The sequence below is a fragment of the Rhipicephalus sanguineus genome, chromosome 5 (assembly GCF_013339695.2).
Source record: "Rhipicephalus sanguineus isolate Rsan-2018 chromosome 5, BIME_Rsan_1.4, whole genome shotgun sequence".
Taxonomy (NCBI): Eukaryota; Metazoa; Arthropoda; class Arachnida; order Ixodida; family Ixodidae; genus Rhipicephalus; species Rhipicephalus sanguineus.
Window position 1 is genome coordinate 204525490 of NC_051180.1, and position 27829 is coordinate 204553318.

The following is a 27829-nucleotide window of genomic DNA, read 5'->3' on the forward strand; positions in this document are numbered from 1 at the left end:
ATGAGCGACCGCGTACTTTCTATCGGCGCAGTAATCAGCACGTTGACGGCACACAGTGGCCCTCTGACTCTAACAGCAGGACAAACCATCGGGTGAATTGCCGCAGCAACTCGCCGGCTTCTGTGCGGAGCTTGACGCCGCTGTCTTCGCGCCACCGAAGGTCCCCATCTCCTCGACGACGTCTCACGTCACCGCCACCGGGAAACAAGGCGGCGCGACCGATGGAGGTGAGGTCGCCAGTCATCTTCAGCTACACAGCCCTATGCCTCCGCCAGTCGCCATGTGGCATAACAAGATTTGTGTTTCTGTGGACAATATGTTACTACGCTGGCTTTAGTGGACACGGGAGCGAGTGTCTTCGTTATCAGCATGGGCTTCAAAACCCAATTAGGCAGTAAGGTGATGTTTCGGTGGGATAACGATAACACATTTCGTGCTGTGAGTGGAGAATTGCTCCGACCCCTTGGTGTGTGCACCGCGAACGTACATTTCTCTGATAACGTGTATCAAGCCGAATTCGCAGTGCTCGCTAAATCCACGCATAATGTCATTCTTGGACTAGATTTCCTGCAACAGTGCGGTGCCACTCTTGACTGCGGTACTGGCGAGCTCTTTCTCCTCTTGCCGGCCAACCTGCTACCTGTTCGCGCACCCTCGCCGTCCTTGAAGATTCCGTCTTACCGGCACGTTATTTGTCCCGCGTCCAAGTTACTGTTGGTGGTGTCGACACCGAAGCATGTGATGCTATTGTTGAGCCCGCGCCTTCGGTCATTGCGAAGAAAGGTGTGCTTGTACCTCGTTGTATTATCTCTGTGGAATGTGGAATAAGTGCGTTGTGGGTGTCAAATTTATCAAACCAGTGTTGTGCTACCCAGCGGTATGCGACTTGCCTCGTTTAGAGCGTATAGCAGCCTCAGCATAGACGCCTTAAGTAATGACGCCTCGCTCGAAGGCCGAGTGCATGAAACTGGTCCTGGTGTCCCTGAAGACTCATCACCGTTTCTGAATATGGTCAACAAGGCATTGCCCTCCGAGAAGCGTCAAGCCCTGGTCAGCGTCCTTAGCAAGCATGATTCATTGTTTGATTTCACGAGGACGCTACCAAAGTTCGTGTTCCAAATACGCGGGCTCGCCACAGGATCGACACGTGGTCCGCGCATCCCATAAGGCAGAAACCTTACCGCGTGTCCGCATCTGAACGCAAGGTAACCGCTGAACAGGTGGACGACATGCTGGCCAAGGGCGTCATCCAAAATTCTGCTAGCCCATGCGCTGCGCCGGTCATTCTCGTGAAAAAGAAAGATGGGTCCTGGAGGTTTTGCTTAGACTACCGGCACCTCAATTCTGTGAAGAAAAAGGATGTGTATCCACTTCCCCGTCTAGACGACGTTATCGACTGTCTTCATTCCGCATCCTACTTCTCATCTGTGGACCTCCGATCGGGTTATTAGCAGGATACCCATGCATTCCGTCGACAAAGAGAAAACCGCTTTCGTCACAACAGGCTTGTTTGAATTCAATGTCATGCTGTTTGGTTTGTGCAACGCTCCTGCGACATTTGAAAGGTTTATGGACACGGTACTACGCGGCCTGAAATGGGAGATTTGTTTATGTTACCTTGACGACATCGTCATTTTTGGTCGCACTTTTGCCGAACACAATAATCGACTTGACGTTGTTTTGACGTGCCTTCAACAAGCTGCCCTTACCCTGAACTCGAAGAAATGTCACTTCGACCTACGATAAGCGCTTGTACTTGGACATCTCGTGGACAAGCATGGTGTGCGTCCAGACGCTCAGAAGGTTGCTGCAGTTAGCAGTTTTCAACAACCGCAATCACAACGCGTACTAAGAAGTTTCTTGGGTCTTTGCTCCTACTTTCGACGGTTTGTGCCCAAGTTCGCTGATACTGCCTACCCTTTGACTTCATTGCTGTGCAAGGATAAGCCTTTCATCTGGACAGCGGATTGTGATTCTTCGTTTCGGCAACTTAAGTTCCTTCTCTCTTCTAGGCCCATACTGTGCCATTTTGACCGTTCTGCCTCAAATGAAGTGCACACCTACGCAAGTGGAATAGGTGTCGGCGCTGTTCTCATCCAGCGCTTCGATGACGCCGGGCATGCCGTTGCCTACGCCAGTCGTTCATTGAGCAAGGCCGAGAAGAATGACACCGTGACTGAACAAGAGTGCCTAGCTGTGGTCTTGGCTGTCCGTAAGTTCCGTCCATATCTCTACGGGCGGCACTTTTCGATCATTACTGACCACCACTCCCTATGTTGGTTGGTTGGTCTCCGTGACCCGTGTGGCCGCCTTGCGCGATGGGCGCTACGTTTGCAGGAATTTGACTTTGAAATCCGTTACAAGAGTGGCCGTCATCATGCTGACGCCGACTGTCTCTCGAGGCTCCCTCTACCAACAACTGCATGTGGCGCTGACAATTTTGACGATTTTCTAGCTGCCATCGACGATACTGCTTTTCCTGATCTCACCACCTTCCGGAAGGAACAGCGCAACGACCGCAGCTTGGATGCCCTCTTCGATTCAGCCGCTCAGCCGACAGGTAAAAACGGCTTTGTTATCCAAGATGACTTGCTCTACAAAAAGAATTACACAGCTGATGGTGCCCGCCTTCTTTTAGTGGTCCCTAAGAATTTGGGAACGCACGTACTTCATGTTATGCACGATGACGCATCTGCTGGGCACATGGGTTTTGCCAAAACGTACCACCGAATACTGTGTCGATTCTACTGGCCTATTATGCGACGCAATACAGAAAAGTATGTGGCCAGTTGTGATAAGTGTCAGCGATTCAAGCGACCAAATACTGCTCCGGTCGGTCTCCTTCACCCTGTGACACCACCCTCATCGCCTTTCGAAATGGTTGGAGTGGATCTTCTCGGCCCATTTCCACGTTCATCCAACAACAACCGTTGGGTTATAGTCTGCGTTGACCATCTCACACGTTATGCGGAAACCAAAGCGGTGCCAACGGCCATGGCTATCGATGTATCGAGTTTCCTCCTGTCTTCGGTTATACTGCGCCATGGACCACCTCGTATTATTGTGAGCGATCGTGGTCGCCAGTTCGTGGCCGATGTAGTAGAAGAGCTCTTGCGTCTCTGTGCTTCTCAGTTTCGCCACGCGACCCCGTATCACCCACAGACAAACGGTCTCGTTGAGCGCACCAACAGGTCAACATGCTTGACCAACATGCTTTCGATGTACGTCGATTCCAGGCACAAAAATTCGGATGACATCTTACCCTTTATCACCTACGCCTACAACACGGCAAAGCATGAAACCTCTGGCTACAGTCCATTCTATCTTCTTTATGTTAGACCGCCCCGCAGCTTCCTTGACACCATTCTACCTTTAAACGCTCATGCGGACTCTTCTATTGCCCAGACCCTCTGCCGCGCAGAAGAAGCACGTCGCATAGCTCAGCTCCGTACGTTGGCGTCCCAGGACAGCTCCAAGTTCGCCTACGATTCACGACACAAGGACGTGTCATACAAAAAAGGGGACAAAGTGTGACTTTGGACACCACTTCGCAAGCGCGGTCTATGCCAAAAGTTTCTGGCTCGCTACACCGGCCCTTTCGTCATCGTCGATCGCTTAAGTGATGTCACGTATTCGATCGCTCGCCTCGTAGCTCACAGCTACCGTTCTAGGAAGACGCAGCTTGCTCACGTCGACCGCCTAATGCGCTGTCATCCCCGTGACTCTTAGCGCACGTAAATGATACTCGCCCAGAGGACTTCGTCTGGGAAAGGAGGAATGTTACGCTAAAGTGACAACGAAGACAAAGGAAGATGAGAACGAAGTGCGTCTGTCTTTGAAGCAACTCGGTGTCGGCGCGGCAACCCTTCGTCCCTTTCATCTATTCATTCGTAAATAAACGCACCCCATCGTAATATATATATATATATATATATATATATATATATATATATATATATATACACGGCGGACAGAGTGAGCGACGCCAACACCCTCACTCGCGAACGAGTTGGTACGCCGTGGCTCTCTACGCTATTGTATGAAACTTTCTGGCTACCCAAAAAGTGCTGCTAAGAATAGGGCCTACGCGCGAAGCAATGCATACTCCTGAGACCTGAACCTGGGAGTTATATAGGTAAAGCGGAAGCGAAAGCGCTTGGCATTTCATGTGCATTCCATAGCATCGTTGTGACTTTCGGCCCTATGGTGCAACGTGGTTCACAGGGCTCTCCTGGCGAACCTGGTTTTCATGGCGTCCCTGGAAGTCCTGGGCCTCCGGGACCACCTGCAGATGTAAGTAAAGTCCTTGTCTGCGAATTTCACCATAAGGGGAATTGTGAAGATGCCATTGACATCAGTAGCCGCTTTCCTCGCAATAATTTTTGGCCTCATTGTACCCTCGCAGCTTTCACAATGGTTTCATCAGCTGTCTCTTCACCAAGGGCCATTGAATGGAGACAAAGGACCAGCTCCTGATGCTTTCCAGTTCATGCAAGCTTCTGTGGTAAGGAAGGGCTTGCTTTTGCAGCCATTCACACTTAGCCGTCAACTTTGTTGTTTCAGTCATACTTTGTCTTATAAATAGCTTCAACATGCACGCATGAGGCGGCAAGCTTGTGTAGCAGCACTTCCTTAGAAATTAGAGAAGGGTGGAAAGCTTTCCGGTCGGTTCGTGTTCAGATGCGAAAAAAAAAACAGCAAAAACTCAAGTAAATGACGAAGAAAGTGGCACATTCAAGCACACACCGTCGCCAGACTTACAACCACTTTATTCACGCATCCACGTATGCTTAAATGGCAGCTGAAGATGTTTAAGAATTTGATTAGACTTCGTGTTTAGCAAGGACTGATATTATTGTCGACGATGTTGTAATTTTCTCCATGGTCGTTGCAGTAGGAGCTTTAGCATACACGAAAGAAAAGCTTGCCTTGCTCCGCCCACGCGAGCGCGCCGAAAGTGTGGGCGTGGAAACCTACGCGATCTTCGGTTCCTTTGCCGGAGCCGTGCTGCAGCCCGACGGAAATTTCCCGCCGCTCAGTGATCCGAACTGCGAGAGCACTGTTTAGGTGACAAAGGCTCAAGTATAGCGAAACGCAAAGTTCTGTAGCTGGGTTGCGATATCTGGGGGACTATTGTGTAAGCGTTCTGGCACAGAACGCAGGGGTTTGTTCTATTGGGCCGCACATGATTTGTAGAGGCTCTTTTGACGGTGAAGACGTGAGAATAGGCAAGAACGGTAATTGAACGGTCTTCAGCTCCGTTCTATCGATATAAAGAATACAAAACGGTGTCCGGGCGACTTCGACTGGATCGAAACGTAAGCGCTGGAGCCGGATAATAGAATTTCAATCCAATCGAAGTGGTCTGGAGACCATTTTGTATCCGTTATATCGATAGAATGGAGCCGGAGACTATTCATGATCATTCTTGTCTATTCTCACGTCTTGATCGTCTAACGAGCCTCCACCAATAGCATGCGGCCAAATAGAACGGACCGCCTCCGTTCTGCGACAGAACGCTTACAAAATAGTCCCCCTATGACAACGCCTAACAGTAGAGCGCTATATACGTGTACGAGCGTCTCTCGTATTTTCAGCCGGGGCCTCCGCGACTAACTCGTGACGTGCCGTTGCCGGACATAATCGAGGACGCCACGAGTCAGCAGTGCTGCTGTTGCAGATCGCACGGCACACTGAGGATGACGTCACCGCGTTCGCTCAGCATCTCAATAATATTATCTGGGCTTTAACGTCCCAAACCACGATATAATCATGAGAGATGCCATCATGGAGGGCTCCAGAAATTTCAACCCCCGGGGGTTTTTACCGCGCACCTAAATCTAAGTACACGGGCCTGAAACATTTTCGCCTCCATACCAGCCGAATACCAGCCGACGCGGCCGGTATTCGATCCCGCGATCTTCGGGTGAGCAGTCGAGCGCCATACCCACTAGAGCACCGTAGCGGGGTTCGCTCAGCATCTCAACGAGTCCTGTGGCCAAAGCCTCTATTTTTGTAGCGTTAGCTACACTTGCCTAGCTGGAGCCGATTTCGCGTGGATGGTCATGAGCCGTGCTGCGCATGTGCGATGATCAGTGATGTCACACAGCTGGGTCACCGGAGCTGGCATCTCACGCGCTCTCCGACACTGCCGCCCGCGGCTCGCCGCTGTTGGTCTGCGCGTTTGGGAGGAGCGGCGTCAAGGCGCGGTAGACACGCTGGCCCCGGCGCGCGCTGACTCCGCCACCGCCGCGCGCGGCTCGGCGCTGCTGGTCTGCGCCACGTTCGAGAGGAGTGACGTCGTAGCCATAGACACAGTGTCCCGGCGCGCGCGCAGCTATTCGCCTCCGCTGTGCGGTCGCCGTTTGACACTGCGCTGGGGCCGCTTGATAGCGCCTCTGACTGGCGTTTGCAGGTGGGTAATGCCATGGAGAAGGAGAGCGCGAATGCTGCTCGACGGCGCAGAAGAGCCGAGAAGCTTAGCTCATCGGATCCCGAAGTAGTTGCCTGGTAATTAGGGGTTCAGCGTACGAAGAATAAGCAGAAGAAGGCTAATAATCCTAGACACTCTAGAAAGCTAAGAATATTCAGCTGAATCTTTGCTAACGCTACGTATATCCTGGCATAGCCGAGCTAAGCCACTGCAATTTTTTTCATAAAAAGTGCTAGTTGCGTTCGCTTCATAGAATTCTCACATTGGTGTTTTTCGAATTCTGCAGGAAAAGTAATTTTTTAAAGGTGCTTGAGATTCCCTTTAAACCCCTTATCCCGCGCACGTGCACTCGCTACAAGCTGAAGCCTATCGTCCGCCCGATAATCAGCCACACCCGGAAAGAAACAGCCGCCATTTTTCTGTGAGTGAGTGACTGAATGAGTGAGTGAGTAACATCTTTATCAGTCCAAGAGGTGAGAGTAAGGGAGGCTAAGCCACGCAGCCTGCCAGACTGTGTATTTCGACGACGTCTCGAGCTCGTCCGAGGACCCGTGTCTGGATGTCTCTGTCGTTGCTGGAGAGAAGGATCCTCCCATTGTTGTTCGGTTGGGGTTGAGCGAATGAGGTCGGCGGAGGGGAGGTCGTCCGGGCAGCCCTGGAGGATGTAGTTCAGCGAGGCAACGCCGCCGCAAAAGCAGCAGCGCGGATTGATGACACATGGGTGGATGTAGGAAAGCACTAGGGCACACGGAAAGGTGCGGGTCTTTGGCGACGCCAGGCGATATCTGACCGCTTCCCAACACTACTGTGAGGGGTTGGATAGGGGCAACCCTACAGGCGATAGTGCTGTGTGATGTCGTGGTAGGTGACGAGGGCCTCCACCATCGGGCTGTCCGACCCTGAGAGACCCACCGCTCGGTCGACAAATCCATGAGCGTGTTGGTGAGCTGTCTCATTGCCGGGTTGACCCGAGTGGGCGGGGACGCAGATGAGTTCAAAGTGGTGCTGCTCATCTTGCAGCCGTGGCGGGTGGAGGAGTAGTAGGGTGGAAGGCGAGACGACAGCTCGCGTGAAATCGGAGATGGCTCTCCGTGAAATCGGAGATGGCAGCTGGTAGATAACAGCTGCATCTTACCAGTATTTACCTACGGAGCAGAAATCTGGAGACTTACAAAGAGGGTGCAACTTAAATTGAGGACGACGCAGCGAGCGATGGAAAGGAAAATGATAGGTGTAACCTTAAGAGACAGGAAGAGAGCACAGTGGATCAGGGAACAAACGTGGGTTAAGGACATCATAGTTGAAATCAAGAAGAAGAAATGGATATGGGCCGGGCACGTAGCACGTCGGCAGGATAACCGGTGGTCACTAAAGAGTCCTGACACAAAAGTTTTCGCCCCGCGTTTTTTGGCTGCAATGTGTTGCTGGGGGCCTGTTAATCATAACACGGCACATCGTTTGCTGCAGCGCGCGACAGATAATTATTTACAAGCTCCCTATTACCGACACAGCCTCAGTTCCGTTTTAACAGAGCTTCAAAAACGACAAGCCGCCGGGTGCAACTATCACCACCTAGCGAGTGAAACGCTCGGTCACGTGAAAACACAGAACAGTGACGCATTTCCGCGCGGTCTGTCGTCGTCGGGCTCGTCGTCGTCTGATGGCAACGATTTTCTTGCGGCGGGGATGGAAGGAATTTTCGACGTGGCGAATCACTTCAGGTTTGACCCACTGGAGAGGAGAGATACGTCGGGAGGCGCGTCAAAACAGAAATGGCGGCTACGACGTCATCATAACTTGTACCGGCTGCAACGGTTACGTAGGGGAAGTAGGGCGGTCACCTCGGGAAACCTCCGAGTGTGTCAATGCACCAGGTGCGGCCTATAATGCTTGATCGCGCTCGCTAACTTCAAAATTCATATAAACTAGCTTCCAAGCTTTATTCGCTGTCGATATTTTGCAGATGGTACACGCACGAGCACCGGAATCAATCCAGCAGGATATCTCGGCCGCGAAATTTTGTTTCAGTACCCCTTTAAGGGTAACTGACTGGATTCCAAGAGATGGCAAACGCGTGAAGGGGAGACAGAAAATTAGGTGGGTAGATGAGATTAAGAACTTTGTGGGGATAACGTGGCAGCAGAAAGCACAGGACTGGGTTGATTGGCGGAACATGGGAGAAGCCTTTGCCCTGCAGTAGGCGTAGACAAGCTGATGATGATGATGATGATGATGATGTTAGATGCGAAGCAGCTTTTGCGCTGGGCTTTTTCAGTAGTTCCATTGGCGACCGTCCGCTTTCTACAACCTACCATAGCCATGAGTAGCATATTGAGCGCGCGCTCGCGCCAAGGAGAAGTCTTATTCGTCTTGTTCTTCGACCGCCTTAATGATGACACGTGCAGAGCACTTTAGGGGCCCGGGCTGCCGTATGATGTCCCAGCTTGGCGTAACGTAGACAAAACCAACGTTTTTAACCAGTCCAGTTTCGCAGCTCCGCTCGCAAGCCGGCACACGCGGCTGACGCGTGAACTTACGGCGCTGCTGTTACATTTTGCTTCAATTGCCTGGCCCCCGGCATCGGATACGGCAGTGCATCGTTGCTCTCAATGGCGCGTTGCCGAAGCTAATCGTGGAGGCGACGCACATGCCGCAGAGCAGGGGCGTAGCCAGAAATTTTTTTCGGGAGGGGGGGGGGGGTCAACCATACCTTATGTATGTTCGTGCGTGTGTTTGTATGTGTGCGTGTATATATGCGCAAGCAAAATTGAAAAATTTCGGGGGGGGGGGTTGAACCCCCCCCCCCCCCCCTTGGCTACGCCCATGCCGCAGAGAGCTGAGACGCGCGAGGAGCAGCCGCTTGCGACGGGTTGCGCATTTCTCCGTGCTCGCTTTCTCCGTACTCCGTGTGTGATCTGCGAACGCGTGAGGCATGATGCAAGATGGAACTGCAGCGCCGTTAGTTCTTGCGTCGACCGTCGCGTCCACTTCGGAGAGGTGTCTATGGGGAGCTGCGAAACTGACCTTGTTCTAGAAAGGTTGGACAAAACTACGTGTGCTGGAACGCGCAAGCGCGTTTGGGCCTGTGTAAGGAGATGGGTAAGACGTTGTGACCTCTCCCCCTTACACTCTCTCAGCAATCATGTGATGGCGTCGGCGAACGTCACTCTACAGACGCGCGATAAACCCGCGTGGCGTGCTCCAACAAGAGTTCGGGACGAGTAACAGCAACAGCAACTGCAGTGAATTCATGGTGTGCTCCACATGCGAGGACGCGTTAACATCGGGCAAGGTGCCCGTGATGAACGGAATTTTAAGTGGACCCATGCGCTCCTTCGCATCCCCCATGATTCCCTTTAGTGGGAGATGGTGAAATTTTTTTGAGTCGCTGAGTATTACGCAGGCGTCGGCCGAGATCGCAGCCGAAGCGATTTCCCCCTCCTCCGCATAGATGGCGTAGGATGTTCGAATGGTGCCAGCCGTGATGGCCGGCCCAGAAGCTGCTGAGGAGGGTGACACGCAAACGACTACGAAGGCATCCCTGGGTGAGTCGTAACGGGCTGCATCCACATAGACGACTGCCGGGTGGTCGGCGTACTTGGCGTGAAGCAGAGCCGCATGGTCTTGGCGGCGAGCGTCGTGGTGGCCCGCGAGCATATTCTTGGCTAGCCGATTGATGATGAAGGCCTCTCGAACAGCATGAGGTAGTGAGACCAGATACGGTGGGCAGGAATAGGTGTCTCGTGGCCGATGGAGGAAATGATGTGGCGACCGGTCGGCGAATGGTAAAGGCGATGCACCTGAGCGGAGCGATTAGCTTCAGCCAACTCATCGAGGGCGTTGTGTACACTCAGGCGGAGAATACTATCTCTGGACGCGTTGGAGGGAAGGCCGAGGGCAGTCTTGTATGCCCGGCGGATGAGGACGTCAATTTTGGCGCGTTCCGATTCGAAGACATGAGTATTAGGAAGGCGTTCGTGAAACCGGAAACAACGAAAGTGTCGACAAGGAGGAGTAGATCGTGTTGTCGCATGCTCGCTCGCCACGCGCGGACACGGGCTGGCATACGGGCGGTCTGCAGCCCGGAAAGCGAGAGCTTGTCGATGCTGTGTGTTATGACGGTTACACTGTAGTATCAGCCCGAGCACGCGGAGATGGGAAGCTACTGGTACGGGAGCGGAGTTGGCGTGAACCGTGATGGTGGGTTCAGGAAATTTATACGGACGCCAGTCGGGAGGCCGCACCAGAAGCAGGGCGAACTTGGCCATGCAGAAAGCGCGACCGTCCGCGTGCGCGTGGGACATGGCGACGTCGGTTGCGCGTTGCAACATCTGCTCTATGTGGTCGTCAGAGCCCGACGTGACCCAGAGAGTGATGTCGTCCGCGTACGGGGTGTCCTTGAGACCGGGGATACGGTCCGGATTGCCAGGAAGCCGAGGACAAGATTGAGCAGAAATGGTGCCTTTACGGCACCCTGAGGAGCGCCACGAGGGCCAAGCTCATGCGTGGGAGACGGGAGGTCTCCTATAATGATTTAGGGCATGCGGGCCTCGCGCGAACTACATTCGCCGCGGTAGCTTAGTGTCCATGGGGTTGAAAAATTTATGATGGCACTTGCCCATGCAGCGACCACCCAACACAGCTAGAGCAGGATTGCTTGCCTGGATGTCGTCAAGGATGGCTTGGTCTGTGAATTCGTCGGAGGCGTGGTAGAGTATGGCCCTTAGGGCATCGTCTGGTGGTTGGGCGTAGAGGCGGACGCTGAAGGTGTTGACAGAGACCGTGGGGGAGGTGATGCGAAGGTAGGCTTCGGCACGAGTCGAGTCCTCGACGCTTAGCGTAAATGTGTTGACAGGGTGAATTCGCACCGTGTTGCGAGATGCGGGCGATAGGTCTTGCAGGCACGCTGCTTGCAGCAAGGCGGTTTACAAGTGCCAAGGCTGGAGCTTGGTAAGTTCTACGCGGCTTTTTGGGCGGCCGACAACGTGAATCGTGTCGTCCAGGAGAGACGAGTAAGTGGAGCGCGGCGGGGGGGGGGGGGGCTGTGGAGGCGAGGCACATGCCCGATTCGATGGCGGATATCATGACGACTTGCAAGGCGGCGTGGTGGTGGTCCCGCAAGGCGCAAAGGTGCTCGGCGTTGCTCCTTGGCACGGAGGCCTGGCGACTGCCAGGATTCGTCCGAGAGTTCCTCGGAGGACACTTCCGGTTCTTCGACAATATATTCCACAATGATGGGTAGCTTGGAGATGGACGACGAGGCACCGGGGGCGACCGGGCGGTCACTTGGTCGGTGCGCTGGCGTGCAGGCGGCCGCACTCGAGCTAAGCCTAACAGGCCTCAGTTGGTGCACGGCGTAATCGAAGGCTTTCAAATGTCTCCCGGGCCACCCCGGCTGAGTCTCGCGATAAAGGAATTGTCGAAGAAATCCAGAGAATGTGCTCCAACCACCCGTGAAGAAATTATCCGAATAGGGTCGAAAGGACCGGCACGATGGCCGAAAATTGACAAGAGCCCAAGGTGCGACTACTCTGGACGGTGATCCGGCCCCTTGCCTTCTTCTGTGATATGCACAGAAGGTTGATTAATACAAACTAGTGCATTCGTTTTGATGTGGTACGCCTCGAGCAGTTCAGCGTTCATATCTTTGATTTCCCCTGCCTAGAATGCTGGTTTGGGGAAGCCAATTATTGGCTCGCAACGATCGCACTCATTCACATGCAACGCTACATTGCTGCCTGTGCCCGAACGTGCACTGTAGGCATGCTTATTGAGGCCTTCATTCAAACAGTGCCCAGTCTGGCCGATCTAAACGTCCCGCGAGTGGTGCGGATGGAATAAAGTACTCGCACGCTGCACTTGGTTAAAACGGTTGGATGGCTAGCTTTCCAGGCTTGTGGAAAAAAGGCAGACAGACGTCCATGCTGTGAGATTATATGTTTTGTCAGAAGCCATTTAGGCCGACGCGAAGAAGAACAGGCGCCGCCATGCCGTGCTCGGCGCGTCGTTTGTCGTCTTCTCGTGGCCGGATCCTAGCGGCACGTACTAGCGAGCTACAGGGTCCCCCTTCAAGCAAGGAAGTCGCGTATATGTTACAGGTGGCCAGAAGCAGACTGCTGAGCTGAGAAATGCACGCGGCGAATATGGCAGTTTTGAGTGATTGTAATATGAGACTGTTCAAGTGTGGCTATCTAAGTACCCAGGTTTGAGACGGTCGACGAAAGCCGTATCTTCCCGGCCGTTGATGAGCAGGAGGTAATATTAAGGTGTTCGGTTGATGACATTAAACGGGCCATCATACAGGGACTTCAAGGAAGGTCGCCCAGCATCGCGTCGCACAAAAACGTGCGTGCAGTTTTTTAGGTCAGGACTGACGTACACACTGCGGGATGTTCGTCGTTGTCGGGGAGAAACTACGGTACGCATAGCGTTGCGTACATGGTATACGTATTCGGAAACGTCGGCAGGTACCGTGGGTGAGTTGCTGAAGAATTCACCAGGAACTCGAAGAGTGGCGCCACATGTCAACTCATTGGCGCGTGCAACCTGTCAGTGCAGGTTAACAGGTAGAGATGGCTCCCGCATGGAGGAAGGGGACCGCCAATACCGACGTGTAGGCCGCTGAAGCGAGCGTCCGTGGAAGGAAACGTACCAAGAGGGGTCACGGTGTGGCGATGCGATTGAGACTGTTCGCACCTCAGGCACGCACGTGACCAACCACGAACGTCTACGTCGTGGTTACCAGGTCTAAAAGGCAAAAAGTGCAAAAAACTAGTCAAAATTAGCCAACTTGAGCCAAGGCCAGTAAAAGTAGCCAAAAGTAGCCACGCGTGTGTGAAAACAATGGCGACGTTTTTATTTATATCACTGAGTGCAAAAACCTTTCGGCGAAAATGTTAGTACTGGATCAATCCTTCAAAATTAGAACTGCGGAGATTAAAGCATGATTTACTGATTTTAGAAATAATTTGGTGCACGATAACAATGTTTCTTTGCTGTTGCAAAAATCGACAGTTTTAGAGTAGGGTATGCAGATCTTTTTGTTAGTGTTTAGTGCCAGTGCACATCCAAACAAATGACCCAAGAAGTTCGTCGAATATTCCATTTCTAATATCGATGAGTGCAGAACGCCCAGGATGTCTTCACTTCCATGTTTTCCCCGAGGTGGAGCCACGCGTCTAGAAGCATTTTGTTCTGTGTCATGCAAATGCCTAATTCAATTTCGGGAGCTCGAAACAAGACTTAGCCGCCATTTTCTCACTCCACATAGTCGTGCGCCAGCGGCTGCGGCGTCACCAAATATTAATCATTCGGTTGCAATCGAGGGCACAAGAAACTAGCCAAAACGCTGCCAAGTTGCCAAGACGTTTTTTAGATGCGAAGGCATCTCTTACTCGGGGGTATGTCCCTCGGCGTCGGCCTGGTAGTTCGCACTCACACTACGCATGCGAAATTCTCCTCCTTCCCTCTCTCCAACAGCTGCATGTTACTCTCTCCAATTCTCTACCAGCACCTGCTTGCGCTTCTCCTGCGTTCTCGCTTCTGCTCTCGCAGCGCATGCACTACTCTCCTCCTCTAGTCTCTTCTCCTTCAAGTGGTAGAGCGCTGCGAGCGTGCAGTCCAGCGCTTGCTTCGGTTGACTCCTCTGAAATCCGGGCTCGACATGCCCAAATTCTCTCCTGCGCAGCGCCGCGATGAGCGCCAGTGCATGCGCGTCCCCTCCCCCTCTTCTCCTTTCCTACGCTGCTCCCCTCGCGCGCGCCTGTCGACCGCGTTCCCCGCTCGATCTGTGAGAAATAACGGCCAGGCTAGTGGGAAGACGCGATGCGCGTAGTGGTCTCTTGGTGTTCCACGACGCGAGGTCAGTAGCATGCCCAACGAACGCCAACGGAACGCGATCGTGCGAGTGCTCCGGCTTCGCATCGGCACATGGTCCCCTTTAGAAGGAGATGGTGTAATTTTTCTGCCGCCACCGGCCTGAGAAAGTAACCAAATTGGCGTATGAAGCCAAAGTTGGCAACCATGGTCTACGTTAATGCTCGAGCACACTCACGAGAAGTGATGAGTCGACGTGTGGCGCGAATGCCAGGGTGAGCCAAAGAATGCCGCGCATCAAAGACTGCTCGACGGAATGGGAGAGGTACGTAGGGACGAGGACGTCCTGTCGACGTATCGCAAACGAGAGGCACGTCACAGTCAGGCACCACGACATCAGCCAAGACGAGAGATGTGCCTCGGTTTTGTAGCAGCTGGAGCTCCTCCTCATTCTGGGCGGCAGCCATGGCTATAAAGTCAATGCTCTTTCGGCCGTGTTGCGTTGCATGGATAGCGGTGCGAGAATGCGCATCTTTGAATACAAGAGCGACATTCGCTACTGGACGTGGCGATTGTCGCTCGTGTATTCAGAGATGAAGGCGAGCTGTCTGGTTTCGCGGGGAGCGGAGGAAGTGCTGGTGGACGTTAAAGCGGACGTCAGTGGTTTATGATCCGTAAGTGTGTGAAACACGCGTCCCTCGAGGAAATGTTGAAAGTGCTTCACAGCCACGTAGATGGCGAGTAACTCTCGGCCGAAGGTGCTGTAGCAGCGCTCGGGAGGGGCGAGCTTCTTGGAAAAGCAGGCGATGGGCTGCCAAGCGCCAGCAACGGACCGTTTCAAGACTGCTCCGACAGAAGTGTCAGATGCGTCTACCATGACCCATGTTGGGGCGTCGCATTTAGGGTGGACGAGGAGAGTAGCGCCAGCAATGACTTCTTTAATGTCTCTAAATGCACGCTCAGCTGTATTGTTCCAGGGTACGGGAGTACTCGGTGTCTTGAGGCCCTAGAGAATGTCGTTGAGAGGCTGCAGTATGTCGGTGCAACGAGTAATGAAGCGACTGTAAAATTTGGCGAGGCCAAGAATTTCGCGCAGCTGCCTGGTGGTGGATGGCTGAGAAGACCCACGAATATCGGATACACGAGTCGGTAAAGGACGAATGCCGTGTGCTTTGACTTGATGGCCGAGGAAGTCCAGCTACATGACCCCGAACTCGCTCTTGGCGCCGATAACAACGAGGCCCTACTTGCTGAGCCTATCAAGCACTTGACGTAGATGGAGCTTGTGAGCTTCAGTAGTGATACTGAAGACGAGCATGTTGTCGAGACAAGCAAAGCAGCAGGTCAAGCCACATAAGACCTGGTCAACGACACGTTCAAAGGTCTGTGCCGCGTTACGAAGACCAAATGGCAGACGCAGGTATTGGAACACGCCGAAGCATGTTATAATGGCAGTCGTCGGAATGTCTGCGGGTTCGACTGGAATCTGGTGATAGGGTCTCACCAGGTCGATCTTGCTAAAGGTGGTGAATCCGAGCAGCGCGGACGTAAATTCCTGGATATGGGGAATCTGGTACCGATCCGGGAGAATCACCTTGTTAAGAGCACGGTACTCACCGCATGGGAGCGAATCACCTGTCTTTATAGGCACCATGTGGAGTGGTGAGGCCCAAGGTCTGCAGAGAGGGACGAATGAAATCAAGGTCAAGCATGTGCTCACTCTTTTTTCGCAACCGCGAGACAACCTGGATCGAGGCGACAAACCCGCGCGAATAAGGGACGATGTGATGTGATGGTGGTCGATGTCGACGATGTGATGTGACGATGTGATGTGTCATGTTGTAGGCGACCGAGGACTGAAAGGAGGGTGGTCGGAAGACGTCTGGAAACTATGCAATGACGCTTGACCAAGGGTCGGTAACGGTTGTGTGCGCCTGGAAACGCCGAAGCGCTGAAGTGCGACAGGAACGCCTTAGATGGCTAAGCTTTTCTCAGAGTCCTGGGTTTGGCTGTGCCGCATGTCGACGACGAGCTTGTAGTGCCATAGGAAGTAGGCTCCGATTATTGGTTACCGCATGTCCGCGATAATAAAACGCCAGCGAAAGGTACGTCTGAGGCCAATGTCAAGGGTGACCGACTTCTGGCCATAAGTCTGGATCGTCGATCTGTTGACCGCGGTGAGAGGACGGGAGTCGGGATGATGGCGTCTTCAGCCAACGTAGGAGGAAGGACACAAATTTCAGCTCCAGTATTCACACGGTAGGGGACCTTGGCGATACGGTCGATGACGCGGAAGATGCAACTGCGCCTGGGGCCGGGAACAGCAGTCGCCATCACTGTTGGGCCCACGTACGAACAAGGCTGGTAACATTTGTTAGCGCGCGACCCGTAAAGACGGTAGTACCAGCAAACGTTATCTGGTGTAGTAAAACGGCGGCCAGAGCGATTGGCGCTGAGGCGACGAGTTCGTGACGAACTTCAGCTGTAAGTTGCTCTACTTTTCGTGTGAGCTCCTCGTTAGCATCGATGGGACGCGGATGGCTGTCGCCACTAGCTGTGTTGTTGGGTGAAGGATCTGTAGGGTGACGAAGTGTTGCATGGAGGGAAAACCGTCATCCATAAATTTCTCGGTCAACTGATCCAGAGATTGACGTTTGGATAATGAAGATGCGGTCAGAATTATGCGCACCTGCATCTGGGGCGTAGCGAGAAATTTTTTCTGGGTGGGGTCACCTCCTTGATCTGAAGTGGGGGTCAGGCAGGCAAATGTGATCGAGTCATTTTGAGCTCTGTATGCCATGGCAAAAAAAAATTCGGTGGGGGCACTGGCCCGTTGTGCGACCTCCCCTGGCTACGCCACTGACCTGCGTTGGAAAGCGCTCTAGACAAATTTCTCGAAGCACTGCGTTGTTCGGTGACGTAGCGAGATAGGGCGCAAAACTTTCCATGCGGCGCAATGATCAGTAGGTTTGCAGCTGCCGATCGCCTCTAATGTAAGGAGTTGTTGCAGTCTGTGTTGTCCGGTGTGATTAGTGCGCTTGATGAGCCTTCCCTTCAGAGGATCACAGAGGTGATCGGCTGGGGTATGATATCGTGAGCGACCGTAGCAGTATGAGGCGGAAGCGGTCCAACGACATGGTGATACCACGGCCGGACTGGAAAGGCGCGCGAGCGTTCTGGCTTACGGCCTTCGCAATCGAGTTCAACACAATGGTAGCGTTTCTCCGCGGTTAGCAGCACTAATCAACGCGAGGGGCGCCGCGACCCTGCTGTAGTTATAGCCGTTTTTGCTTGCTGCTTGCGGTCTGACGCCTTTTTTTGCGTTTCATGTCTACTTTTGCGTGGACCGCAGTCGCAAACACAGCTGCAGCGTCGCAGTGACAACACGGTGGTGCGGCGGGAGGTGGAAACGCGCACTGCGAAGTCAGTAAGACGGAACGCTCGCGTGCCTTTCCAGTTCGGCCACGGTCATACATGGTCAACTGCGAAGTGAGCCGATGACGACGGAACAATGACTCAACGGTGTTGAACCAAAGTTCCGTGTCCGACGAACACAGGGAGCTTGAGAGCGGAAACTCAGGCTCATGGTGTTCTGGTGATGAGAACAATACCTGATGACAGGCCATGACTTTCTGGCTTCGGGAAGGACTTCGAAGGCGAAGACTTCGGCGCTCGATTTCCTGGCAGCTGCAGGCCATGCGAAGCGGCTGAGGCAAGCGCAATTCAGGAAGCGAGAGCGATCACGTTAAGTCCGCGTCACCAATTTGTTGAAACGGGCAGCCAGACGTCGATGCAGTGAGAGCACAAATTATATGTTTTGCCAGAAGTCGTTTAGGCAGACGCGAACAAGAACAGGCGCAGCCATCTCGTGCTTGGTGCGTCGTCGTCGTCTTTTTGTGGTGTTGGATCCTTATGGCACGTACAAGCGCGTTACTGGCTGAATTGCGCTTACCGCCTGAGATACGGGCGCAATGGCCAGGAATCTTGCGTGGAGCTGAGAATACTAGGTTGACAAGTTTTGCTCAGGGCATTCATAAAACACAGATTCGAAATGCTCCTTTTCACCAACTTCAAGTGTGCGGATTCTAAAGGCAGAAGCTCATTTTAAGACCTCAGGGCGTACTTCCAAAATACGTGTACGTCATGTAAAAAGCACATTTCTAAATCTAGACACCTATTGGTCCTGTCAACTGGGATTTCGTTAGTGAATGCCATATCATTGAGCAGGCACTAAAACATCTAAAATTTCATGTGCCACATCAGATAGATGGTCAGCGGGTGAAAGATTCGAAACGTTTAAGAGATCTTCAAAATATCTGTACACCTTGACCTGTGCACTTGTGTATACTCCCTGAGCAATACACCTGTGTTTTTTGCTAAATGCGATTCAGCCCTAAGGCGAGCATACATGATGCACGTGTTATCAAGGTGTATAAATACGTTGATGATTTCTTCATCTTTTGTAGCGTTAGCTACACTGGCCTAGCTGAACCAGTTTCGCGTGGCTCCTCAAGAGCCGTGCTGCGCATGCGCGAGGATCACTGATGTCACACAGCTGGCGTATCGGAGCCGGTACCTCCCGCGCACTCCGCCGCCGTAGCCGAGGTAGACGTACTGGCGCTGGCGTGCGCACAGCTATTCGCCTTCGCTGTGCAGTCGCCGTCTGATATTGCGCTGGAGCCGTTTGATAGCGCCTCTTACTGACATTTGCCAGCGTGGTTTAGCCATGGAGAAGGAAAACGCAAATGCTGCTCAATGGCGCAGAAGAGCGGAGAAGCTTAACTCATCGGATACCGAAGTAGTTCCGGGCAAAATAAGTATACATGTACCACATAATATGCATACCATGTGTGTTCCATTGGAGCAGCAGTACGCATGATAATCCAGCTAATCTTAGACAATCAAAAAAGCTAAGAACAATCAGCTGAACCTCTGCCAACGCTACGTTATCCTGGCATAGCCGAGCTAAGTCAATGTAACATTTTTTTTTTATCTGTCACCTACTGATAGGCTATTTCATGTTGCAGATTAAATTTTACATGATTTAGAGCCTGCTAAAAGAATATGGCATTTACTGTAGAAGTCGCAGTTTACAAGACCAATGGGTTTCTAGATTTAGAAATAAATTTTTCACATGACGTATACGTATGTTGGAACTACGCCCTGAAGTCTAAATAGGTGCTTCTGCCACCTCAACCGAAGTTGGTGAAAAGGAGCATTGCGATATCAGTGTTTTTATAAATTCGTCAGCATGTCATGCAGCAAGGCTTGGCGGAGCAGGTGGATCGGCTCAAAGCATCTGAGTTTCCGTCACCATTTTTGCTGTCGGTTGGCGAAGCGTTGGCCAGAAAACTAAGAAAACCGGCCACTAGATGAGACAAGGAACTTCAAGGTGATGCCATACATTCATAGCAGGTCTCACGGGCTAAAACGAGTGTCCCAAATGCTTGGTGTGAACCCAGTATTCTCAGCCCCACGCGTGATTTCTGGCCTTTGCGGCCGTATCTCACGCGGTGAGCATAATTCAGCCTGGAAAACTAGCCACCGAACTGTTTTCACCAAGTGCAGCGTGGGTCTAGTTGATTCCATCCCCACGACTAGCGGGCACGCTTATATCGGTCAGACTGGGCAGTGGTTACATGAACGCCTCAAAGAGCACGCCTAGAGTGTACGATCGGGCACAGGCGGCAACCTAGCTTAGCATGTGAAAGGATGCAATGGTTGCGAGCCATTTTTTTTTTGCCAAAGCAGCATTCTAGGTAGCGGAAAATCAATGATTGATCGTAAACTGCTTGAGGCGTGCCGCATCAAAATGAATGCGCACCTCTGTATTAGTGAACCTTCTGTGCACATCACAGAATACGATTCTATTTCTTTCAGGGTGCGGCTGATTGTCGGCCGGATGATAGGCTTCAGCTAGTAGCGTGTGCGCGTGCACGGCACAAGGAGTTTAAGTATATGTAGATGCCTCAATAAAGTGGTTGTAAGTGCGGCGACGGTGTGTTCTAGAATGTGCCTCCTTCTTCGTCCTTGTCTTGAGCTTTCTCTGGTTTCTCTCGCATGTAAACTTAGAAAACAGGCAGCGTGGTAAATATACATAAGCAGGACACGGGCATCAGGCGAACATGTTCACACCCTTTCACACAGAGTAGCATGAAGGATGGAACAGAGAGTGCTTGGAAAACCGGGCTTTCGTGCCTTCTGCAATCAATTCCTTGGCGCTTTGTCCATGTGGCATTTTGGGCTAGTTGGTTAAATGCATCAAAATGTGCCATAACGCTAGCAGACACGGACGAGGAAAGCACACGGGACAAGCGCTTGACAAGCGCTTGTCCCGTTATGTGTTCCTAGGACATGCATGTCTGCTAGCGCTATGACACCTTTTGATAAATAGCTCTGCCGCAAACCCTGAATGGTCCGCGAGTTCGATCTATTTTCTGTGGTACTTTTATGACATTTATCGAACAGCACATATTTATTTAACACTACGAGAACTATTGCTCACAGTGTAAAAAAAGGAAAAAAATATGAGCAGGAAAAAGAAGCGGAGCGCTCACCTTGGTAGTACCACTCCCTGTTTTTCACTGTTTTTGCGCCATGTGACCATAATTCTACGGTTGTTTGATTAGTTTAAACCAGCTAGCCTAGCAACAAATGCTATTCAAACAGCTTCACAAATATTCTTCAGAGTACGACGTCGAAAGTTTTTAAAAACTTCCGTAAATACAATATAAAACATTTGTACAGCCTTCTTGTTGTGGCCATCCCTAAGGGCAAACTATTTCAGCCTGGAATATTCCTTACAACACACCTGTGTCACGTTCACAAGAAATTCAACGTCTGAGAGTGTGTTCAAATTTCACGTTACATAAACTTTGCCGCCACGCCAAAAACCAAGCTTGGTAATCGCAGTCTGTCAAAAGTATATCGAGCCAAGCAGCCGCGAGCGTTAGCACTTTATATTAACGAAGCCAAACTGAATGTCGGTGCTTCTGTCACCAACAAGCAAAAACAAGGTCAAACCTAACTTCTGCAGCACAGCAAGTGGGGCATAAAACAGCCGAGGCGGCAAAAATACAATCAGTCAACTTCGCTTTTGCGAAGTTGACTGATTGTATTCATCTGAATGCTTGTGCCGAAGCACACGGGCAGAGGGCACAGGAACAGAGGGCAGCAGGAACGCCATCCATGGCGAGAAGAAGCGGCCCAGAAGGAGCCGTTTTGAAGCGAAGCGTGTTATAAGCTACCGGTTGTCGGGGGCCGCGGCGGGAGCATCGTATGCAAATAAACCGATGCCCGCGAGTGTGCAGAAATGAGGCCCTCGAAAGATCGCCAGTCGTATGCGTATTTGTATGTGCCTTAGAATAATAAAGATCTGAGTTAGTTGGTAGGCATTCATTGGTAAAAAGACTGGGCGTGCAAAAACGGACACAATAGAGAAGTCAAGACACCGTAACGCCGTATGTGATTCTCTCTTATGTCCGTGTTTGCACGACCAGATTTTTTTAAAATTTCTATGTGCCGTTTTCCAATATCTGATGATCTCCCGATTGTAGGCTTGTTAGCGATCAGCAGTTTCTGCTAAGGCAGTCTGACCGCTTATCGACTCGCTTGTCATTTCACGTGAGCATACTTCATTGCTGCCTGGAACTGAAGTGCTGTGTTCCTACACACGGGGGCAAAGTCCAGTTCCCGGCATGGAGGAAGGAAAAATTTTTGAGGAAGTGTTGCTCAATTGGATAGAAAGAAACAGAAGTCATGCTCCCCAAGCTTTTGGGGAGGGCTCCGGAATTTCTGAAACCTTCGCGTTGTCACGTGGTGCCGCAGTGGAGAGGCTCCGAGCGTGTGCAGCGGTGACGCCTCCCCACAGCGGATCGCGTGGCGTGACACATGCCTGCCACACTTGCGCTCGGGTGGCTCAAAGTTATTGCGACGCGATGAATGACCCTGGGAGACATCGGCGTAGTACAACTTATGCGCTGTTATTAGCACGCGTATTGTCAATGCGCACAAGTCGAGCTCCACGTTCCCGCTAAATAAAATTGACTTTGGCTGCACAAATCTTGAAATTCCCACCAATGCCTCTGCAATATCGGTAGCTTCGAGGAGCAATTGGACGTATCGTTGAGGGGTAGTACTAATAAATGTGCAGCATATTTGCTGTACAAGTGAAACTCCTCAAGCGCTGCCGGGATTAACGCATAAGAAATTCTAGAGCTTAAATACCAGAATTAGAAAGCAGGTACTGTGACCACGGCAACAACTTTTTTAAATCTAGGTATGATTTGCTCCCGAAAGAATAAAAATCAATATATTTCGAGGAGCAAGAAGTTTTAGTGGACAACAAAGTCGTAATTATGGCGGAATGTAATATAAATTTTCACGCCAGTGACATCATGACAAACTATCAGGTCGGGGCAGCCAGCCGACTTAATAAAAACATTCTTTCGTGCCAACACTGAATTGCAGGGGCCTGTAGGAGCACGTGGCGTACCAGGCCCTCGAGGTTCTCCGGTAAGTGTTTTCTCTTGGCTCGCCATGATCGCAGAGCTTCCTTGATCATAAATTTTCGCCGTAAAAGAGGCACGGATACATACCTCGCTACTGTGACAATAAGCTCATGCGTGACTTATGAAGTACTGCAGGCGCCACAGTATTATGGTGCGATGTTCGAAACTTTCTTCTTCGAGGCTTTCTTTCGAAGGCACCTTCGTTTCTACAGCTTCTCATTGCATGCAGCTAATACATTTCAAATATTTATACTTGAAAGAGCACACGAGTAATCTGTAGCATCATAAAAACCAGCCAAAGAGCGTAAAGTACTTTTTGAAGTCGGACTATCAGATAGGGTTTATAGGTACTCAATGAATATGTCAGGCACTACCTCGAAGCATATATTTATTATTTCTTTGGAAATCACTACCCGCCTAAGAAAGCTGTAAGCAGAGTGGGGATACAAAATGCACAAATAGGTAGATACTACGCTAAAAGAACGCGATAACTAGATGATGCATATTATGAGTGCTTCTCTATCTCAATAATTGCAACGGTTACAACAATTAGAGTAGTGCATAACTACACTACAGGTATACATACTATTATCGTATACTACACATAACATAAAATAATACATGCGTTATATCACGTAGAAGACAAGCAATCCTCTATTTATATATCGTCAAAAAATTACATACAGGTACAAGCATACGAGGTAACATTGACAAAAAGAAATCATTACATTTGAACTTATACAGTCCAAAATCAGCCTTAAGTGTCTTGATGAAATCTGCCGCAGTCGAGTGTTCCCCGACGTTGGCCAGTAGCTCACTTCATTGCCTTGCCGTTCGCGGGAAAAATGTGTCTTGGAATACGCCTGTTCGACAGTGAAATTCACGTAGTGTTTTTTGTGCTTTTTTTCTTTAAAGGTAAGAGAGTGTGACGCGTGATTCGCCATATAGGCAGGCTAACCCCGCGTCTCGCAACAGCACAGCCATTAGCACCAGCGGGGTGTACATTTGCCAAAGATAGTTTTAGTAACAATCGTTGATAAGGTTCCCGAACAAATGGTTTCGCCAAGTATAAGAATATCTCATCTGTCTCTAGGTTAACATCTGGAGTAGTGCGGAGATCAGGTAGGAAAGTTGCCAAGTGGGTTTCACGGGAAAAACCTTAGCAACATTCGCGCTGTGAAGAGTGAAAAAAAATAACTCGAATATAAAATCTTAAACTTTCACAATTTCTGCATAAATGACACGTTCCAATGTTTTTGCAAGGTAGGCGTGTTAATGAAATGGGGTGAGAGTTAAGGTGTGAATTCTTGTGGCCTGAGTAATAGATTACAAAAAACGCCTCTCATCGTCCGATCACGTGGCATGATGCCATTGAGAAGCCACTGTGAGAACAATAGACACAAATGAGCAGCATTGACACCTTTACTGTCTTTTAACGTTCTTGTGTTTATTTATCGACTCCGAATGAAGGTGATAGTTTGAGATTGACAATTGAGGACAAAATACCATCGACATGGAAGGTTATCGGAGGCACGGCATTTGTTGCGGGGGTAGCTGTTGGGAGAAACGATAAGTTCTGTTCTCTGAAGAAGGCTGACGCAAAAGCTACAATAAAATAGGTTACCCCATTCAATGTCGTCGACTGTTTCACTGTTTTCATTACCTAGTATATAACTATTTATCTCCCGAGGATTAATGACTTTCGAGAATTTCCTTGGATTGTTGACAAGCGTATTGGGTACGTCTTCGTGAAAGTACGCTTATTTCGCCTCCCATACAGCTGACAAATACGCGCGTTCCGCTTTGTAGTATTAAGGCAAAATCCCTAGATGCCTCAATAAACGCAAGAATTTGCCGGTGTCCCGCGTCGGCGTCACCCGCCTGCGGTGTCAACATGAGTGGTGGAAAAAAAATCAGGCGATGACGTCACGGATGGTCGAAATTTTTGCCGTCATCATGGCATCCGATGGTGACGTAATCACCTGACATCATTAAAAGGTGCGCAGGTCCCGGAAGCAGTGCAAAATAAGGTGAGGTGCAGAAGGCTTACGATGCCTCTGAGCCTGGAGGCTTTGCGCAACCATGTAAATTGCAGAAAGTTTGCGGAGGGGGGCGCGGGATGTCCAATATATCGACTTAGAAAAACAAGACGGCTTCCGCCATCGAGTCAACTGAGGCGGACAAGCCGCGAGTTTTCAGGGGCGAAGGTCCTTAAAGCGGCACCCGTTCGTGCCCGTAGTAGTGCGTAAGCAGTCTTAACGCTAGTACCAGATCTTGACCTCCAAGGTGGTGCCGGTGGGAGATTTCTCCTGTGCGTTGTTGAACAACAAAAAATTCGCAGCGTGCGCGTTAACTAAAAGCCGAATTCTTCTGTCTCTCATTCCCCATTAGCAGCCATTGGCATGTCCCAGTAGGAAACGTTAGTAGAAGTAGAAGTGTAAGTGTTAGCTAAAAGCCGACTTCTTCTGTCTCTCGTTCCCATTAGCAGCCATTGTTTACCTCCAAGGTAGTGCCTGGTGAGATTTCTCCTGTGCGTGATTAAACAATAAAAATTTTGTTCAAAACGCCGCTGATTGATGAAATAAACCAACGAAAGACGCCAGATGTTTTCTAAAAGCAAAACGAAAAGACGCCAGATGTTTTCTAAAGCAATGGTTTTCTAAACAATGAAAATTCACAGCGTACATGTAAAATTAAAGTCAGCTGCAAGTCGTCATAACACTCATCGAACCTTTAGTATAAACGCGCCCGATCTCACGTCGGTGATGATGTACTGGGCAGAATTCACGGAAGATTCACGGTTTACCGATGAACCTCCGCAGCTTCGCCCACTCATCATCATTCACTCCGTGGATATGCTGTGATTTTTTTATCTCAGGCTCATGCACATGCGATACCCTTTACTGCACGGTAGAAAAGCTTCTTTTTGTGACCTATCCTTTTTACAGAATTGGTGAACCAATGCTTCTGCGGCTGCGTTCGTAATGCTGTTTTTGGAACGAACCTGTCCGCTAGGCACTTTATTTTTCCCTTTAACGCTTAGATTGGTGGTGCGTTCATTAAAGGATGATTCAAAGTGTTACATAACCGGCGGCTCAGCCACGGCAAGCATACGCAGACAACCGGTGGCTGCGAAACTGATCGTTTATTCGCTCGTGCAAGCTTATTTTGTAGCTAAACCTGGGAAGGAGGCAGAGGGGAGCAAGCGGCGGACACCGCTATAGCTTCAGCCACCGACAGAAACACGAAGGGGAGAAAGGAGGCGGCAGCACAAGTGGCAGAGCGCTGTTTGCAGCGCATGTGAAGCAAATAGTGTGTACAGGTTATTGCACACACATTCGTAGTTCGCTTTGCTGAAAACACGTATCGTTTCTTTTTTATTTGTCAAGCGTGGCACTGCCACGAAGTGAAAGGCCGCCTATCTGATGAGCGATCAAGAGAGATCTTGAGATCACCTATCTCAGGAAATTAGTGACCGTATGGTCACTAATTTTCTTGAGGTAGGTGATCGACGCTAATTTGCCTAGTCGATGTATTAGTATTGCTACGATACTGGGGGGACGCATGGAAGAACTGGATACGACGACGGCACGAACTGTGATCTGATCGATCCCTCGACTCTCGCATCCATCATCTCTTGTAAATAAGCGCATCTCACCGTAACAATGTCGGTGGAGGTGCTGGTTACAGCCGAGCAATCCCGGGTGAACAATCACGGAAGCGCTACACCTGGAGCTACGCCGAAGCCGCCGACTCTACCAGCCCTATCTATGGACCCGATTGCTGACGGCGACAACGTGATGTCTTTGTCTGGCGCTACGTGGCCCCAACACATGGCGCCACGAACCATCTCTGGTAAGATTGGAGAAGACGTCGACGAATGACTGAAGCACTACAAGCGTGCGTGTAGATACATCAATGGGATTCGGCCTCCCGGTTGACCAACGTCGGATTGTTTCTGGAAGGAACAGCTTTGGTGTGGTTCGAAGATAGCGAAGAAACAATGACGACATGGGAAGAGTCTCAGAAGGAAATAGCGAGCTGCTTTGTGGACCCTTCAATGAAGGAGAAGCGCGCTGAGCAAACTTTATTACCGCGTGCTCAAGTGCCCAGCGAGACTTGCACAACTTACATTGAAGTGATCTTGAAATTGTGTAAGTCAGTAGACCCCCGCGTGAGAGATCACAAGGTTGGGAATCTCCTCAAAGGGATTGCTGAAGACGTCTACAATTTCCTCATTGGCAAGGAGACCTTGGAGTCTGTAGCGGACGTAATCCAACACTGCCGCACGTTTGAGACTCTGAAGGCTAGGCCCATTACTCCCAAGTTTGCTAGACTAGCCAAGGACGCCACCGTTTCAAGTGTCGACATCGCTCCAACACCATCCTGCGATCTTGCCGCAACGATTAGGCAAATCGTGCGCGAAGAACTTGGACGACGTGATGCTGTCACCCCGACAAGGGCACGTGCCAGTGATGCCTGTCTGTCATACGACGCAATGTGTGCTGCCGTTGATGCCACGGTGTACGCCGTGACCCAATCAAGAGCACCGGAGCAACCAACCGACAACCTACGTCGTCGCCAGTGGCATATCAACTCGTTCATGAGTGGGGGGTTGGCGTCGCCCACTCTGTCCGCCGCATATATTCCCGCGCGTCTTATTTTGTAGCGTTTGCTACACTTGCCTAGCCGGAGCCGATTTCGCGTGGATCCTCATGAGCCGTGCTGTGCATGCGCGAGGATCAGTGATGTCACACAGCTGGCTCACCGGAGCCGGCATCTCACGCGCTCTCCGCCACCGCCGCACGCGGCTCGCCGCACTGCGCTGGAGCTGCTTTGTGGCGCCTCTGACGGGCGTTTGCAGGTGTGTAACGCCATGGAGAAGGAGAGCGCAAATGCTGCTCATTGGCATAGAAGAGCCAAGAAGCTTACCTCATCGGATCCCGACGTAGTTCCATGGCAATTAGCGGTTCAGCGTACGAAGAATGAACAGAAGAAGGCTAATAATCCTAGGCAATCTGGAAAGTTAAGAATAATCAGCTGGACCTTTGCTAAGGCTACGTAGATCCTG

General features: G+C 51.0%; 1 protein-coding gene across 1 annotated transcript in view; it reads left to right on the top strand.

Annotated features, from left to right (window-relative positions):
• LOC119394579 (collagen alpha-1(II) chain) overlaps positions 1–27829 on the top strand; it is a gene marked incomplete in the record, with an annotated part of 1710759 nt that overhangs the window by 421903 nt on the left and 1261027 nt on the right. The window contains 3 exon segments of the mRNA XM_049415838.1: positions 4225–4293; positions 4406–4504; positions 22718–22762. Of these exon segments, the coding sequence (XP_049271795.1) occupies positions 4225–4293; positions 4406–4504; positions 22718–22762 (213 nt within the window).